The 18,676-nt window shown below is 47.3% G+C and overlaps 1 protein-coding gene across 7 annotated transcripts in view; it reads left to right on the top strand.

Annotated features, from left to right (window-relative positions):
• LOC115136144 (protein Jade-1-like) overlaps window positions 1–10,322 on the top strand; it is a 239,888-nt gene extending 229,566 nt beyond the window's left edge. For all 7 annotated transcript variants that reach the window (XM_029671640.2, XM_029671641.2, XM_065023874.1 and 4 more), the window contains one exon: window positions 2,312–10,322. In XM_029671640.2, the coding sequence (XP_029527500.1) occupies window positions 2,312–3,234 (923 nt within the window). In that variant the 3' untranslated portion in view covers window positions 3,235–10,322. The remainder of the gene's footprint in view (window positions 1–2,311) is intronic.
• The last annotated feature ends 8,354 nt before the right edge of the window (window positions 10,323–18,676 follow it).

Raw genomic sequence — 18,676 nt, 5'->3', positions numbered from 1 at the left:
CAGCATAAATACTGGCGGCTGAGACAGGAGGGGTCAGGAGACACTGTGGCCCCGTCCGATGGTACCCCCGGACAGGGCCAACCAGGCAGGATATAACCCCACCCACTTTGCCAAAGCACAGCCCCCACACCACTAGAGGGATATCTTCAACCACCAACTTACCATCCTGAGACAAGGCCGAGTATAGCCCAAAAAGATCTCCGCCACGGCACAACCCAAGGGGGGACGCCAACCCAGACAGGAAGACTACGTCAGTAACTCAACCCACTCAAGTGACGCACCCCTCCTAGAGACGGCATGGAAGAGCACCAGTAAGCCAGTGACTCAGCCCCTGTAATAGGGTTAGAGGCAGATAATCCCAGTGGAGAGAGGGGAACCGGCCAGGCAGAGACAGCGTGGGCGGTTCGTTGCTCCAGTGCCTTTCCATTCACCTTCACACTCCTGGGCCAGACGACACTCAATCACAGGACCTACTGAAGAGATGAGTCTTCAATAAAGACTTAAAGGTTGAGACCGAGTCTGCGTCTCACACATGGGTAGGCTGATCATTCCATAGAAATGGAGCTCTATAGGAGAAAGCCCTGATCAAATATTTTGGTTCTAGTCAGGATTCTAGCAGCTGTATTTAGCACTAACTGAAGTTTATTTATTGCTTTATCCGGGTAGTCGGAAAGTAGAGCATTGCGGTAGTCTAACCTAGAAGTGACAAAAGCATGGATTAATTTTTCTGTATCATTTTTGGACAGAAAGTTTTTGATTTTTGCAATGTTACGTAGATGGAAAAAAGCTGTCCTTGAAACAGTCCTGATATGTTGGTCAAAAGAGAGATCAGAGATCAGGGTCCAGAGTAACGATGAGGTCCTTCACAGTTTTATTTGAGACGACTGTACAACCATCAAGATTAATTGTCAGATTCAACAGAAGATCTATTTTTCTTGGGGACCTAGAACAAGCATCTCTGTTCTGTCCGAGTTTGAAAGTAGAAAGTTTGCAGCCATCCACTTCCTTATGTCTGAAACACAGGCTTCCAGCGAGGGCAATTTTGGGACTTCACCATGTTTCATTGAAATGTACAGCTGTGTGTCATCCGCATAGCAGTGAAAGTTAACATTATGTTTTCGAATGACATCCCCAAGAGGTAAAATATATAGTGAAAACAATAGTGGTCCTAAAACGGAACCTTGAGGAACACCGAAATTTACAGTTGATTTGTCAGAGGACTTACCATTCACAGAGACAAACTGATATCTTTCCTACAGATAAGATCTAAACCAGGCCAGGACCAATTTGGGTTTCCAATCTCTCCAAAAGAATGTGGTGATCGATGGTATCAAAAGCTGCACTAAGGTCTAGGAGCAGGAGGACAGGTGCAGAGCCTCGGTCTGACGCCATTAAAAGGGACATTTACCACCTTCACAAGCGCAGTCTCAGTTCTTCATATGGGTTCCAGGATTCTTCCAATGGGTTCCAGGGTTGTGAGACTTTCTCTTCTTATGGGTTCCCGGGTTGTTCCAGACTTCCTCTTCCTATGGGTTCCAGGATTCTTCCAAACTTCTTCTTCCTATGGGTTCCAGGGTTGTTCCAGACTTCCTCTTCCTATGGGTTCCAGGGCTGTTCCAGACTTCTTCTTCCTATGGATTCCAGGATTCTTCCAAACTTCTTCTTCCTATGGGTTCCCGGGTTGTTCCAGACTTCCTCTTCCTATGGGTTCCAGGGTTGTTCCAGACTTCTTCTTCCTATGGGTTCCAGGATTCTTACAAACTTCTTCTTCCTATGGGTTCCAGGGTTGTTCCAGACTTCCTCTTTCTATGGGTTCCAGGGTTGTTCCAGACTTCTTCTTCCTATGGGTTCCAGGGTTGTTCCAGACTTCTTCTTCCTATGGGTTCCAGGGTTGTTCCAGACTTCCTCTTCCTATGGGTTCCAAGGTTCTTCCAGACTTCCTCCCAGAAGGCTTTATATTTTGGATGGAACATTTGATGTTACTAACCTCCCACAGACATTCATTATTCATTACAATCATGGTCATAGTCAGATCAACCGAAGCACTGTGAATCTCAAGGGTGTCAAACTCAATTCCTGGAGGGCTGTGTGTCTGTTTTTCAGTCCTCCCTTGTACTTAATTGATCAATTAAGGTCCATGGTTAATTAGCATCTCCCCTCACCTAGTTGTCTGTCTTAATTGGACATGAATTGAAAGGAAATAACAAAACCAGCAGACACACTGCCCTCCAGGAAGTGAGTTTGACACCCCTGCTCTGTAGTGTGGTTTCTATGGTCCCTCTCACCTTTCGTCTGTCTATCTCTCCCCCAGGTTTCCCCAAGACCTTCCCTCTGGACAACTCCCTGTTTGACAGCTGGCTGGCCCAGTCAGTGCAGATCACGGCTGATGACATGCTGAGCAAGTGGGCCCTGGAAGCCGGGCAGCACCGTGACAAGACGGCCAACCTGCTGTCTGACCAGCTGCTGCAGGGAGAGGAGAACCTGCTCAGCCTTATGATGGACCACTCCATGAAGTCCACCTGGAAGACCCCTCAGCTGGGCCGCAAGACCCGGGGCAAGCCCCGAACCCGGGGCCATCACTCCACCACCAACACTGCCGCAGCAACAACCGACACCCCCCCTGCTGCTGCAGCCACCGCAGCCTCCACAGCCAAGGGGGCTCTACTGGCAGAGGAGAGGCCAGGCCATGGGGCTCGTAGAGGGGAAAGGTCCCGGGGCACCAAGGCCCTCCACCACCGCCACCCCCAGACCAGGAGCACTGAGGCCCCTCTGGACCCGCCACCGCAGCCGCCCACCTCCAAAATGGACTCCTGTCACATCTCGGAGGAGCGTGGCCCCTGGGACAGCCTCACGGGTACTGGGGTAGCGTCCTCCCCCCTGGCCTCCTGTTTCCCCCCATGCAGTAGTCCTGGGACAGTGCCTGAGTGGGGGTCAGGGGGTGGTCCCATTCCCCGCACGGCCTTGCGCCTCCGCCTGCACCGGCAGGGCAAGTCCCGGGGGAAGGGTGGGGCGTTGCAGGAAGCTGTGGAGCGCCCCCTGGAAAGGGAGAGAGAGAGGGACCCCCACCCAGTGAAGGAGACATCATCATCGCTGCTGGACCCGGAGACAGACTGCTACTTCTCTGACGCCGAGCAGAGCGACTCAGGCACACACTCCAGCGCCCGCAAGCTTCGTCTGGCTCAGTTGCATTCTGGGAGCGAGGACCTGCTGAGGAGGAGCGTGCTGGCTTTGTAGAAAAAACTGAGGCGCGCGCACACATACACACACCATCGACCAGAACACACACTGTTTTCTCAGACTGACTGGAGCTCCATCCCAGCTCCCTCTGCCACGGCTTCTGTCTGTGCTCTTGATATTAAAATTGTAGTTATTTTCTTTCTAGATCGATTTAATGAACAAAATCTCGGTACATCACTAGTCATGAATCAGTTTATCTGCTCTGTTCTGGGGATTTGAATGTAGCTGCTACATAGTTAAACAATGAGGCCCTAGATGTTAGTAGTTAAAGTAACTGTATGATGATGTAAGAAGAGAAAGTGGATTTGGACTACGTTACGTTTAGGTTTTATTTGGTTTAGATGTATAACACGGTGGTCATCAACCCTTTCTAGCAACGTGGGGTCAGTGGTAACTAACCACAAGAGTTGGGGTGAATACTTTGTGGACATTATATAGTTCAGGTGAATCACTTATTTTCAAATGACCTAAGATGGATCCCATGATGCAATCCCTGGGATATGATGTTTAAAAAGCCTTTCAGTTCAGAATCAGACCCAGAACAGGTCTAATGGGCTAACCCATCAGTCTGAGAAATATACAGAAAATATCACACAAATATTAGCCTTTAAAAGCACAAATAGCTAACAGGAACTGTAATGCAAACATTGTGCATAAACACACTCACACACATATACACCACACACATTACACAAACACACACACAATTACATTCTCAAAGCTACTCCCTCTGCATTCAGCCGTTGTTGTAACATACTGTTTGAGAATTACGTCAGCTCTTCACTGACTCTGCCTCCTCTTCCGTTTGAATCATTGGAGAAACAATATTGAACAAATTGTGTGCCTTCTGTCGCTCCCCCAAAAATGAGTTTATCAATCACTTCTAGAATCTGATTTGTTACAATCAAAAAAGGGAAACGTGTTGTATTGGTGATCAAGCGTACCGAAACAGATGACCTTAATTGTAGTGCCTAAAAAAGGATGTATATACAGCTTTTGCCATGAATCAACCCAACCGCACGCCAAGCCACACAGATACACAGTTCTACCATATTTGTGCAAATTGCTGCCCCAACAAAGCAACTTCTGGAGTCGTTGTTGCTCCCGTCAGACGAGTGGTATAATCAGCTACACTACAGACTCCTGGATTCTGACTTCTTTTTTTCGTTCTTTGTAAATTTGTTTTAACTCTTGTTTTTTCCGTCTCAGAGAGTTGTATTTTATACTTAAAGTGGTCCACAGTATTTTCTCAGGGTTTAAAACAATCGAAGAAGACATATAAGAAGGGTTGAAAATGTATTGAAATCAAAGTTAAACCGTAAATATATTATACTATAAAAAGGCTATTTTATACATATAAGTATGTATAGAAAAAGTTCCTTTGGCAAAGCTTCACTGTTTGAACTGACTACTACTGTACTGAGAGCTTTTCTCCTGTATCAATCGGTACACTACTACTGCTACTTCTACTACCCAACTGGCTGTCTCCTGAGTTGATGATGCCAAAGAACAGTGTAAAACAAACTGGGCAGCATGCACTCACTCGGGTAGCGTCCTAAACAACACCCTATTCCCTAGATAGTGCACATGGTGCCGGTTGGGACACAGCCTCACTCTCCGGTGTCACCATGGGATCCGCTGAAGGACATGAATACGGAAATCTACCTGATGCCAGCAGCGCTGTTCTAGTCGATTCAATTGGGAGTTCTGCATTGCTCAGGCCTGCTCTGGCCTGGTGTGGCTCGGCTTTAACACCCACCACCACTATTCCACCTTGGACCCTCCCATTCCCTGCTCCCTTAAGGCTGTTACTTACTGGCCCTCTGTGCCACTGACCTACTCTGGACGGAGTGTCGCAGTTCCCCCCTGCCCCCTACCTGGGAAGAGTTGAATGCTGCTGAACCGTGTGTGTGTGTGTGTGGCTGATGGTTCAGAGCCCACTGACACCCCCAGTGCTGTTATCACAGAGTTGGAATGTAGAAGATGACTAGATTTTTGTGTTTTTGTCCGGTCCCCAAATGGGACCCATATCATATTCAGGATGAAACCCCCTAAAACAGTATATTGGTCAGGTGGCTCTGTCTGTCTGTCTGTCTGCAGCCAGTCCGGTTACTTCCTTTGGCCACTTCCTTTCCATCCACCGTAACCCTTGGAGACAGACCAGTATAACCATAGAAATAGAATGAGTAGCACATTCTATTCATTCTTACTCTATGATTGCAATGTACACAATAACAACAACCATGCTTATTGTTGTCTGCAGATAGGTCGTCTGGGTGGATGAATAGGGTTAGCGCTGTAGTAGCCCCACCGAATCCACCCAAACACCTAGTCGTTTACGTGTTGCTAAGACGATGAAATGTAAACTTGGTTTCAATATTCAATATATACACCAATTTAGACTAGACAGTGTTTTAGACGGAGCCCTTCATGTACGGCCCCTAACGTAGTAGAAAACAGGTTGTTATTATTGGAGTGGGGCATCTACGCCCTCTTCCTCCGCTTCCTCTCAGAAACAGTAGGCTGCCATTTTAGTGAGGTGGTGAGGTCTTTTAGTCCAGCAGGCAGCAGGTGACTGCACTTTTCATACAGATTATAGATGGATGGAGGGATAGATGATATTATATCCTCGATGGACAGTAATATCCGACAGAGTACCTATGGATTACTATTATCCTCCTCAAGCAGGGTTTCTTTGCCCCATTCCTGAGCACCCACAGGGTTGCGTGTTTTGTTCCAGCCCACACTAACACACCTGATACAGATCATCAAATTGATGATCAGTTGAATTTAGGATGTGTTAGTGCTGAGCTGGAACAAAACATACATTCGGACGGTTGGTCCCCTGAAATAGGGTTGAGAAAGGATGTTTTGGTGTAGCTGTGGATGAATGTCCTAGTGCTGTCTCCGTACCACCTAGGAACTGCTGCTGCTGTTGTTGTTGTTGTCGTTTGTGGCGTGAAAAGGCCATCAGCACACTAACAGAACACAACGATGACGTCATTGATGAGAAGGATCTCCTCTTCTGTGTTAGTTGCTTCCTCCCATAGGGAACTGGTTCAAGGCTGTAGTAGTTCGACTGCCGTTTACCTATCTGGTTTTTGTATGCACCAACAATAGTATATAATACTGTACTAGAGACCGTTTTGTTTCCTTGTTAAAAGCCTTCAAGCTGTTTTTGTAACGCTTCTGCCGCGGCTCATATAACTAGAATGCTGACTCATAATCAGACCAACTGCTTCCTTATTGGCGCTTTAGCTCTCTGACAGTTGACGGACTGCTTCCACACAGTGAAGTATGGTTCCAATCCAACACCCACCCCACAGACTAGGGTTCTGTCTCACTCCCCTCTCTGCTTCAGTGTTCCGCCAGCCCGCCTTGACTTCTTCATTGTTTTGAAGCACAGCAGGATCAAAGGAACAAACTTTAAGGTCAAATAATGACATGCATGTATAGTGGAGAGAGAGAGAGTTTGTCACTCTGCTGCTGCTTCGAGAGAGTGTTTGCGTCCTGTCCACACAGTGTACTTAAACAGGCAGGGAATCTGAACAACACCCATCTCTTCCTTTTTCTGTGTGTCACACAAACTCAGTGCAAACACTTCTGGTTTTACTGGAGATCATTTTATTTGCATTCTTTGCTTTGGTTTTATACAACCAGAGAGAAAATGATTTGATAAAACAAAAGGGGGAATTGCTAATTGCAGTTTAAATGGTCAGGCCGGCTCCCCAGTGGGCTGATAGTTCAGTTGGTCAGGCCGGCTCCCCTGTGGGCTGATAGTTCAGTTGGCCAGGCCGGCTCCCCAGTGGGCTGATAGTTCAATTGGCCAGGCCGGCTCCCCAGTGGGCTGATAGTTCAGTTGGCCAGGCCGGCTCCCCAGTGGACTGATATTTCAATTGGCCAGGCCGGCTCCCCAGTGGACTGATATTTCAATTGGCTAGGCCGGCTCCCCAGTGGGCTGATAGTTCAGTTGGCCAGGCCGGCTCCCCAGTGGACTGATATTTCAATTGGCCAGGCCGGCTCCCCAGTGGGCTGATAGTTCAGTTGGCCAGGCCGGCTCCCCAGTGGACTGATATTTCAATTGGCCAGGCCGGCTCCCCAGTGGGCTGATAGTTCAGTTGGCCAGGCCGGCTCCCCAGTGGACTGATATTTCAATTGGCCAGGCCGGCTCCCCAGTGGACTGATATTTCAATTGGCCAGGCCGGCTCCCCAGTGGGCTGATAGTTCAGTTGGCCAGGCCGGCTCCCCAGTGGACTGATATTTCAATTGGCCAGGCCGGCTCCCCAGTGGACTGATATTTCAATTGGCCAGGCCGGCTCCCCAGTGGGCTGATAGTTCAGTTGGTCAGGCCGGCTCCCCTGTGGGCTGATAGTTCAGTTGGCCAGGCCGGCTCCCCAGTGGGCTGATAGTTCAGTTGGCCAGGCCGGCTCCCCAGTGGGCTGATAGTTCAGTTGGCCAGGCCGGCTCCCCAGTGGGCTGATAGTTCAGTTGGCCAGGCCGGCTCCCCAGTGGACTGATATTTCAATTGGCCAGGCCGGCTCCCTTGTGGGCTGATAGTTCAGTTGGTCAGGCCGGCTCCCCTGTGGGCTGATAGTTCAATTGGCCAGGCCGGCTCCCTTGTGGGCTGATAGTTCAGTTGGTCAGGCCGGCTCCCCAGTGGACTGATAGTTCAATTGGCCAGGCCGGCTCCCCTGTGGGCTGATAGTTCAATTGGCCAGGCCGGCTCCCTTGTGGGCTGATAGTTCAGTTGGCCAGGCCGGCTCTCCAGTGGGCTGATAGTTCAATTGGCCAGGCCGGCTCCCCTGTGGGCTGATAGTTCAGTTGGCCAGGCCGGCTCCCCTGTGGGCTGATAGTTCAGTTGGCCAGGCCGGCTCTCCTGTGGGCTGATAGTTCAATTGGCCAGGCCGGCTCCCCTGTGGGCTGATAGTTCAGTTGGCCAGGCCGGCTCTCCAGTGGGCTGATAGTTCAATTGGCCAGGCCGGCTCCCCTGTGGGCTGATAGTTCAGTTGGCCAGGCCGGCTCCCCTGTGGGCTGATAGTTCAGTTGGTCAGGCCGGCTCCCCTGTGGGCTAATAGTTCAGTTGGCCAGGCCGGCTCTCCAGTGGGCTGATAGTTCAATTGGCCAGGCCGGCTCTCCAGTGGGCTGATAGTTCAGTTGGCCAGGCCGGCTCCCCTGTGGGCTGATAGTTCAATTGGCCAGGCCGGCTCTCCAGTGGGCTGATAGTTCAGTTGGCCAGGCCGGCTCTCCAGTGGGCTGATAGTTCAGTTGGCCAGGCCGGCTCCCCAGTGGGCTGATAGTTCAATTGGCCAGGCCGGCTCCCTTGTGGGCTGATAGTTCAGTTGGCCAGGCTGGCTCCCTTGTGGGCTGATAGTTCAGTTGGCCAGGCCGGCTCTCCAGTGGGCTGATAGTTCAGTTGGCCAGGCCGGCTCCCCAGTGGGCTGATAGTTCAATTGGCCAGGCCGGCTCCCTTGTGGGCTGATAGTTCAGTTGGCCAGGCCGGCTCTCCAGTGGGCTGATAGTTCAATTGGCCAGGCCGGCTCCCTTGTGGGCTGATAGTTCAGTTGGCCAGGCCGGCTCTCCAGTGGGCTGATAGTTCAATTGGCCAGGCCGGCTCCCCTGTGGGCTGATAGTTCAGTTGGCCAGGCCGGCTCTCCAGTGGGCTGATAGTTCAATTGGCCAGGCCGGCTCCCTTGTGGGCTGATAGTTCAGTTGGCCAGGCCGGCTCCCCTGTGGGCTGATAGTTCAATTGGCCAGGCCGGCTCCCTTGTGGGCTGATAGTTCAGTTGGCCAGGCCAGCTCTCCAGTTGACTGAACAGCGTGCAGCTGAAGCCTGGAAGAGACCTTTTGTTCTCTCACTTCCTCCATGGAGAACGCTCACAGGAAACTAACCCCTGTTCTCTGGCAGCACAGTGGCCGGGTCTCAAATGGTACAATATTCCTTTTATAGTGTACTACAGGCCCTGGTCAAAAGTAGTGCACTATCAAGAAAATAGGATGCCATTTGGGATGCACACAAACTATTTCTGACCAGCAGGGTCACAGAATGTGTTGCTCTCATTAAAACCAATAGTTCCCCTCCAGAAGTTAGAGGCTCAAACTTTAAAATAAAATAAAAATGTAATCCAATGACATTTCAAATGTTTTTTGCGATGTTCATTTCCTGACCTGTATGCACTTATGAGTCCATTTCCAGGAGATAAGGTTTAATATTCAGAACCACAGCTGCTCCTCCTAAGGTTGGGCCAATTTACCATTAGTGTCTCTGCAAGCGAGCCAAGCTCAGATTTTTTGCAGTTTTTGTAACTGATCTGGCATCACTTTTCTGCCTCCAAATTCAGGCTACATCCCAAATGGCACTGTATTCTCTATGAAGTGCACTACTTTTGACCAGGGCCCTTAGGGCTCTGGTCAAAAGTATTGCACTAGGGAACAGGGTGACATTTGGGATGTTAAGTCTCTAAATACCTGTCCTGTATCTCCTACTGGTCACATCCATCATTTTGATAGGAGTCAGTGATCTCTCTTATCAAAGCAGACACTGACATGGTTTCCTCCTCCCTCCTCCACCTGCCTGTGTTATTTGTCCTTAAAAGGCGCTGAAATCTACTGCTGCCGTGTACAATTCAATTCCTCACCCATTTTGGCTCTATCTGCATCAGTTCTACAATACGATAATATGAATGTTGCAGGAGTTTATCCTGCTGTATTTTTTGTTTCAAAGAATATTGTGCCATTTGTTAATAGCAAATATAAATATTGAACATATATTAAAAAGAAAAGCTATTTTAAATTATTTTGGGGCTTTTTTTGCAATATTTATTTTCTTGTATTAGAATCTTCTTTGTAGGAGGAAAAATTAAACATTGTATTTTTCATTAGTGCAAAAACCTATTTTTCCTTTTTGTACAATTTCAATGTTAAGCAAAACATTAAAAAGCAATATGATGTTCCATGTGACTGTATCTGCATGCTGTTTGTGTTGCCTTGACGACGGCTGCGTCCACTATGACCCTGTTCCCCCCTCCTCCCCCCGGCACTCTAGAGTGGTTGACCAGTGTAGTCAATAAAGCAGTGCTTTCTGTGTACACATGCTCTCGCTCGTCTCTCTGTTCAGGTCACCATCCCAACAGCTCATCTCTTATTTTTAAAGGGCAATCTACGATTGAAATAACAACAAAGCAGACACCCCAACACTTTTTGGTAAACAGTTGAGGGATGGGGTACGATAGTTGAACTAAGCTCATGAGGCATTTATAAGTTATATGCTTCAAGAATCAATGGCTAGATATCATTAATTTAGAAGTCCAAAAAATGGATGTATCATTGCCAGAACTCCCCTTTAAAGAGCATTCCAGGTTGATTGATTCAACACAGTGTGACTCTGAATCTATCTGGGCCACTACATGGACTCGGCGGTAACTAGACTAGATACTCCCTGGATTGTTGTCAGAGACTGTTTCTATCACTTGTATTTCACATATAGGTTGTGAGATCGATTGCCCCATAACATACAAAACATCCCAAGTTGGAGGCCTAGTGAATGTTGACATCATAGCTGCATGTGTAAGAATAGCATAAGGTGATGAATTAGTTGGTATTAATACATTTACAATAGAATCCTCATACAGCTAGTTACTTTCAGTGCTTGATGGCACATTCTGTAGATAACTATACCATGCCCCTATATCAACAGTTGACGTTTCCAAATTAGCATCCAAACCAAAACATACCATTAATTGAAGAATCGATGAAGCAAGATCATCTTTATAACTAAATGTTCATGGACTTCTGCCATGTTCATACAACACCACCAGGACATCCAGCATGCAGAGCAACTTTGGGTTGAAACATAACACCATGGATACGTCCTAAATGGCACCATATTCCCGTTATAGTGTACTATTTTTTACCAGATCCCTTTGGGCCTGTGCACTAAATTAGGGAATATGATGCCATTTGGGATGAACCCAAAGGCTAGTTTGAATAAATAATTCTTACATTATCTGGAATCGCCTGTTCCCATCCATAAAGGCTAAATGTTAAGAGCGTGTCTGTCTGTATGCTCTGCTATGAATTAGAGTATCCCGCTGCTCTTAAAGAAACAGGCGTTGACTTTGTGGAGTGCTTGTTTAAAGTATCCTACACACCAAGCTGCTGGAAATTAAAGCTAGTTTGTTATTGTTGCTCTTGACCTGGGTCCAGGCAGGGCACTTTGCTGTAAGTGACGTATGACTTCCCATACTACCCCTAGTAAATACTCAGCATGGCTGCCTCTAGCCTGCATGTGGGAAACTAGTGGGAGTAGAGCAGCTGCTGCTTTTTAAGGAAGGTTTTACTTGCAATGACTGATATGTGGTTGTCGTAGCTACCTTTGTTCAATGCACTGTAAGTCGCTCTGGATAAGAGCTGCTAAATTACCTCAATGTAGTGTGTGTGTGTGTGTGTGTGTGTTTTAGGGGGGGGTTTACCTTTATTTAACTAGGCAAGTCAGTTAAGAACAGTGTGTTGGACTGTACAGACATACTGTACTCCTTGAGAGAAAATCAATCAAAACTAAAAGTTGGTTGATTCAATAAGTAGTGGTATGGTGTCTTTAGGCCTCCCTTTATTCTTATTACATATACTGAACAAAAATATCAACGCAACATGTAAACTGTTGGTCCCATGTTTCATGAGCTGAAATAAAAGATCCCAGAAATGTTTGATACACACAAAAAATGTAGTTTTCCTCAAGTTTTGTGCACAAATTTGTTTACATCCCTGTTTGTGAGCATTTCTCTTTTGCCAAGATAATCCATCAACCTGACAGGTGTGGCATATCAAGAAGCTAATTAAACAGCATGATCATTGCATAAGTGCACCTTGTGCTGGGGACAATACAATTCCACTAAATGTTGTCACACAACACAATGCCACGGATGTCTTAAGTTTTGAGGGAGCGTGCAATTGGCATACTGACTGCAGGAATGTCCACTAGAGCTGTTGCCAGATAATTTAATGTTCATTTCTCAACCATAAGCCGCTTCCAACGTCATTTTAGAGAATTTGGCAGTACGTCCAACAGGCCTCACAACCGCAGACCAGTTGTATGGTGTTGTGTGGGCAAGCGTTTTGCTGTCAACTTTGTGAATAGAGTGCCCCATGGTGGCGGTGGGGTTATGGTATGGGCAGGCATAAACTACGGACAATGAACACAATTGCATTTTATTGATGGCAATTTGAATGCACAGAGATACCATGACGAGATCCTGAGGCCCGTTGTCTTGTCATTCATCCACCACCATCACCTCATGTTTCAACATTGATCATGTAAGAAGGATCTGTACACAATTCCTGGAAGTTGAAAATGTCCCAGATCTTCCATGGCCTGCGTACTTACCAGACATGTCACCCATTGAGCAGGTTTGGGATGCTCTGGATTGACGTGTACAAAAGCGTGTACCAGTTCACACTAATATCCAGCAACTTGGCACAGCCATCGAATAGGAGTGGGCCAACATTCCATAGGCCACAATCAACAGCCTGATCAACTCTGTGTGAAGGAGATGTTGCGCTGCATGAGGCAAATGGTGGTCACACCAGATACTGACTGGTTTTCTGATCCACACCCCTACCCTTTTTATTTTTGAAGGTATCTGTGACCAACAGCTGCAGTCATTTGAAATCCATAGATTAGGACCTAATTTATTCATTTCAATTGACTGATTTCCTTATATGAACTGTAACTCAGTAAAATCTTTGAAAATGTTGCATGTTGCATTTACATTTTTATTCAGTATAATTATTTGATAGCCTCACTGCTGGTTAGATAGACTCATTGATACCTCTGATGTCATTCAGTCGGTCAGTATGAACAAACAGTTGGTAAATGTGATGTGACTGTAATGTGTTTGTTGGTGAATAACCCCCATGTCCTCTTCTTCCTCTTGTGTAACATTCCTAAACAGAAACAGGTTGCAGTTGGGTCATCCTGCCACACGAGGGAGCAGCCATAATTTTGTCTCCCGCAGGGTAGGTGGAAAAAAGTAACTTCGGAGTGGCATTTGCTGCCATGATTATGCCAATGCTATAGCCAAGCATCACTTAGTAACATAAATGGTGGCTGCTACCATGACAGGACGTCTACATCAACTGGCCTGACTGGCAGAACAGTGTAAGTAGGAAGGGAGGTGTTGACAGTGAAACACTCAATTACCCACCTCTAGTGACCTCTTGTGGCTGTATTAAATGACTTCAAAATCAATGGCTTCTTCATTCCTCACCTAGTACTCGGCTACAGTTACAATACACCACTGAGGACAACTAGCTACAATACTGTCCTACTTTTGAGATAAGCTCTATCGACAGTCCCAAACCTGACACTGGATCTATTGTCAACACCAACCTATCACTTTCAAAGATGCCTAGGACCTGTAGCCTTCAGTCTAAGTGTTTATTAAGCTGTACAATAGTAGGTTAATACTGAATTACAGTGGGTCTGTTTATCATCAGGGGAGGGTATTTCAACCGGTTGCATTATCCTCTGTCATAGCCCTGGACTTTCTCCTTCTTGGCTCTTTTGAAGTGTCTGGGCTGACAGATCTGTGAGTCCCCCTCCAATAGCGCTGTCTCCACTGTTTAAGTTTATATATTTAGGGACGGTGTCCTCTGGGATTGTGTGTGTCCGTGCGTGAAAAAGATCCAGGCAGCATTATTCTGAGTGCCTTCACTCAAGGACCCCCACTGGCCTATCCCCCTTCCTCCCAGAGACTTAAAATACAGCGCTGCTTTTGCAGTTCCCTTTTCTCTTTTTTGCTCACCTTTTCAGAGATGTTAGCCGGTGTGGTGCCGCCAACAGCCACCTAGCCTCTTCCCATGGTAACAAGGAAGTGATTCTTCAGTGAGGAAGACGATAGGCTTTCACTACATGAGGGGCATTCCATCCATGCCTGTACAGTGGCGTAAATTCTTCCTACTCTGTACTTCTAGTTTGTTTATTTTTTGTCGTGAACAACAAAATACTCTTTTTTTTACTACTGCGTCATTAATCAGGAGAGACTCTAACTCTCTCCTCCTCCTTTCCCCACCCTCTCTTTCGTTCTCCCTATTTCTCTCTCTTTCTCTTCACTAAAGCCAAACAGAGCCAGTGATCTCATTGATGTGGATGTTTCATAGTCAGAGTCAGTGATCTCATTGATGTGGATGTGTCATAGTCAGAGTCAGTGATCTCATTGATGTGGATGTGTCATAGTCAGAGCCAGTGATCTCATTGATGTGGATGTGTCATAGTCAGAGCCAGTGATCTCATTGATGTGGATGTGTCATAGTCAGAGTCAGTGATCTCATTGATGTGGATGTGTCATAGTCAGAGTCAGTGATCTCATTGATGTGGATGTGTCATAGTCAGAGCCAGTGATCTCATTGATGTGGATGTGTCATAGTCAGAGTCAGTGATCTCATTGATGTGGATGTGTCATAGTCAGAGTCAGTGATCTCATTGATGTGGATGTGTCATAGTCAGAGTCAGTGATCTCATTGATGTGGATGTGTCATAGTCAGAGTCAGTGATCTCATTGATGTGGATGTGTCATAGTCAAAGCCAGTGATCTCATTGATGTGGATGTTTCATAGTCAGAGTCAGTGATCTCATTGATGTGGATGTGTCATAGTCAGAGCCAGTGATCTCATTGATGTGGATGTGTCATAGTCAGAGCCAGTGTTGGTCCAAGTCTGTCCAGCCTGAAAACATTGTATGTCTATTTTTGGTTACTGTGGTGCAAAATCAGTGTCGCCCCCGGAAACGGGCAGCAACCTGCCATAGTGAGTGAAGTACTGTCTCTCTGGCAACGGCTCACAGTTTCTAAATGGGCATGGCTTCAGCACATACTTCAGTACAAGGTGTACCGAAACTCACTCATCCTAGGAAGTGAGGGATAGGATCCCAGTCACATGGTCCATTGTGGCATTTATATGCATGTAATATGTGTGTGTGTGTGTGTGTGTGTGTGTGTGTGTGTGTGTGTTTTATCTGCATTTCACCTTTTTTTTTTCCTTTATTTTACTAGGCAAGTCAGTTATGCATGTAATGTGTGTGTGTGTGTGTGTGTGTGTGTGTGTGTGTGTGTGTGTGTGTGTGTGTGTGTGTGTGTGTGTGTGTGTGTGTGTGTGTGTGTGTGTTTTATCTGCATTTCACCTATTTTACTAGGCAAGTCAGTTAAGAACAAATTCTTATTTTCAATGACAGCGGGTTAACTGCCTGTTCAGGGGCAGAACGACAGATTTTGTACTTGCAACCTTTCGGTTACTAGTCCAATGCTCTAACCACTAGGCTACCCTGCCGCCCTACCTACCTAATGGTAGGTTGTAAAAGTCTGAACTTGATTTTGTCATAATGATTTATTGCTAGGCAAGAAGACAGGTCTTATGTGTTTTGAAAAGACTTGGTCCGGCCTCATTCTCAGTAGTGTTCGCCCTATAATGCAGTGTTGGCCCTATAATGTAATGTTGGCCCTATAATGCAGTGTTGGCCCTATAATGCAGTGTTGGCCCTATAATGTAGTGTTGGCCCTATAATGCAGTGTTGGCCCTATAATGCAGTGTTGGCCCTATAATGTAGTGTTGGCCCTATAATGTAGTGTTGGCCCTATAATGCAGTGTTGGCCCTATAATGCAGTGTTGGCCCTATAATGTAGTACTGACCCTATAATGCAGTGTTGGCCCTATAATGTAATGTTGGCCCTATAATGCAGTGTTGGCCCTATAATGCAGTGTTGGCCCTATAATGTAGTGTTGTCCCTATAATGTAGTGCTGACCCTATAATGTAGTGCTGGCCCTATAATGTAGTGCTGACCCTATAATGCAATGTTGGCCCTATAATGCAGTGTTGGCCCTATAATGTAGTGCTGACCCTATAATACAGTGTTGGCCCTATAATGTAGTGCTGACCCTATAATGCAGTGTTGGCCCTATAATGTAGTGCTGGCCCTATAATGTAGTGCTGGCCCTATAATGTAGTGCTGACCCTATAATGCAGTGTTGGCCCTATAATGTAATGTTGGCCCTATAATGCAGTGTTGGCCCTATAATGCAGTGTTGGCCCTATAATGCAGTGTTGGCCCTATAATGTAGTGTTGTCCCTATAATGTAGTGTTGTCCCTATAATGTAGTGCTGACCCTATAATGTAGTGCTGGCCCTATAATGTAGTGCTGACCCTATAATGTAGTGTTGGCCCTATAATGTAGTGTTGGCCCTATAATGTAGTGTTGGCCCTATAATGTAGTGTTGGTCCTATAATGTAGTGTTGGCCCTATAATGTAGTAAACGAGGCGGTCTTCTGGTCAGACTCCGGAGACGGGCACATCGTGCACCACTCCCTAGCATTCTTCTCGCCAATGTCCAGTCTCTTGACAACAAGGTTGATGAAATCCGAGCAAGGGTAGCATTCCAGAGGGACATCAGAGACTGTAACGTTCTTTGCTTCACGGAAACATGGCTCACTGGAGAGACGCCATCGGAGGCGGTGCAGCCAGCGGGTTTCTCCACGCATCGCGCCGACAGGAACAAACATCTTTCTGGTAAGAAGAGGGGCGGGGGCGTATGCCTTATGGCTAACGAGACATGGTGTGATGAAAGAAACATACAGGAACTCAAATCCTTCTGTTCACCTGATTTAGAATTCCTCACAATCAAATGTAGACCGCATTTTCTACCAAGAGAATTCTCTTCGATTTTAATCACAGCCGTATATATCCCCCCCAAGCAGACACATCGATGGCTCTGAACGAACTTTATTTGACTCTCTGCAAACTGGAATCCATTTATCCGGAGGCTGCATTCATTGTAGCTGGGGATTTTAACAAGGCTAATCTGAAAACAAGACTCCCTAAATTTTATCAGCATATCGATTGCGCAACCAGGGGTGGAAAAACCTTGGATCATTGTTACTCTAACTTCCGCGACGCAAATAAGGCCCTGCCCCGCACCCCTTTCGGAAAAACTGACCACGACTCCATTTTGTTGATCCCTGCCTACAGACATTTAAACGTGTTAACCCTCGCAAGGCTGCAGGCCCAGACGGCATCCCCAGCCGCGCCCTCAGAGCATGCGCAGACCAGCTGGCCGGTGTGTTTACGGACATATTCAATCAATCCCTATACCAGTCTGCTGTTCCCACATGCTTCAAGAGGGCCACCATTGTTCCTGTTCCCAAGAAAACTAAGGTAACTGAGCTAAACGACTACCGCCCCGTAGCACTCACTTCCGTCATCATGAAGTGCTTTGAGAGACTAGTCAAGGACCATATCACCTCCACCCTACCTGACACCCTAGACCCACTCCAATTTGCTTACCGCCCAAATAGGTCCACAGACGATGCAATCTCAACCACACTGCACACTGCCCTAACCCATCTGGACAAGAGGAATACCTATGTGAGAATGCTGTTCATCGACTACAGCTCGGCATTCAACACCATAGTACCCTCCAAGCTCGTCATCAAGCTCGAGACCCTGGGTCTCGACCCCGCCCTGTGCAACTGGGTACTGGACTTCCTGACGGGCCGCCCCCAGGTGGTGAGGGTAGGCAACAACATCTCCTCCCCGCTGATCCTCAACACTGGGGCCCCACAAGGGTGCGTTCTGAGCCCTCTCCTGTACTCCCTGTTCACCCACGACTGCGTGGCCACGCACGCCTCCAACTCAATCATCAAATTTGCGGACGACACAACAGTGGTAGGCTTGATTACCAACAACGACGAGACGGCCTACAGGGAGGAGGTGAGGGTCCTCGGAGTGTGGTGTCAGGAAAATAACCTCACACTCAACGTCAACAAAACTAAGGAGATGATTGTGGACTTCAGGAAACAGCAGAGGGAACACCCCCCTATCCACATGGATGGAACAGTAGTGGAGAGGGTAGTAAGTTTTAAGTTCCTCAGCGTACACATCACAGACAAACTGAATTGGTCCACTCACACAGACAGCATCGTGAAGAAGGCGCAGCAGCGCCTCTTCAACCTCAGGAGGCTGAAGAAATTCGGCTTGTCACCAAAAGCACTCACAAACTTCTACAGATGCACAATCGAGAGCATCCTGGCGGGCTGTATCACCGCCTGGTACAGCAACTGCTCCGCCCTCAACCGTAAGGCTCTCCTGAGGGTAGTGAGGTCTGCACAACGCATCACCGGGGGCAAACTACCTGCCCTCCAGGACACCTACACCACCCGATGTTACAGGAAGGCCATAAAGATCATCAAGGACATCAACCACCCGAGCCACTGCCTGTTCACCCCGCTATCATCCAGAAGGCGAGGTCAGTACAGGTGCATCAAAGCTGGGACCAAGAGACTGAAAAACAGCTTCTATCTCAAGGCCATCAGACTGTTAAACAGCCATCACTAACATTGAGTGGCTGTTGCCAACACACTGTCATTGACACTGACTCAACTCCAGCCACTTTAA

This window comes from Oncorhynchus nerka, linkage group LG10 (genome assembly GCF_034236695.1).
Source record: "Oncorhynchus nerka isolate Pitt River linkage group LG10, Oner_Uvic_2.0, whole genome shotgun sequence".
NCBI classification, from domain to species: domain Eukaryota; kingdom Metazoa; phylum Chordata; class Actinopteri; order Salmoniformes; family Salmonidae; genus Oncorhynchus; species Oncorhynchus nerka.
This window is presented reverse-complemented; position numbering and strand designations above follow the sequence as displayed.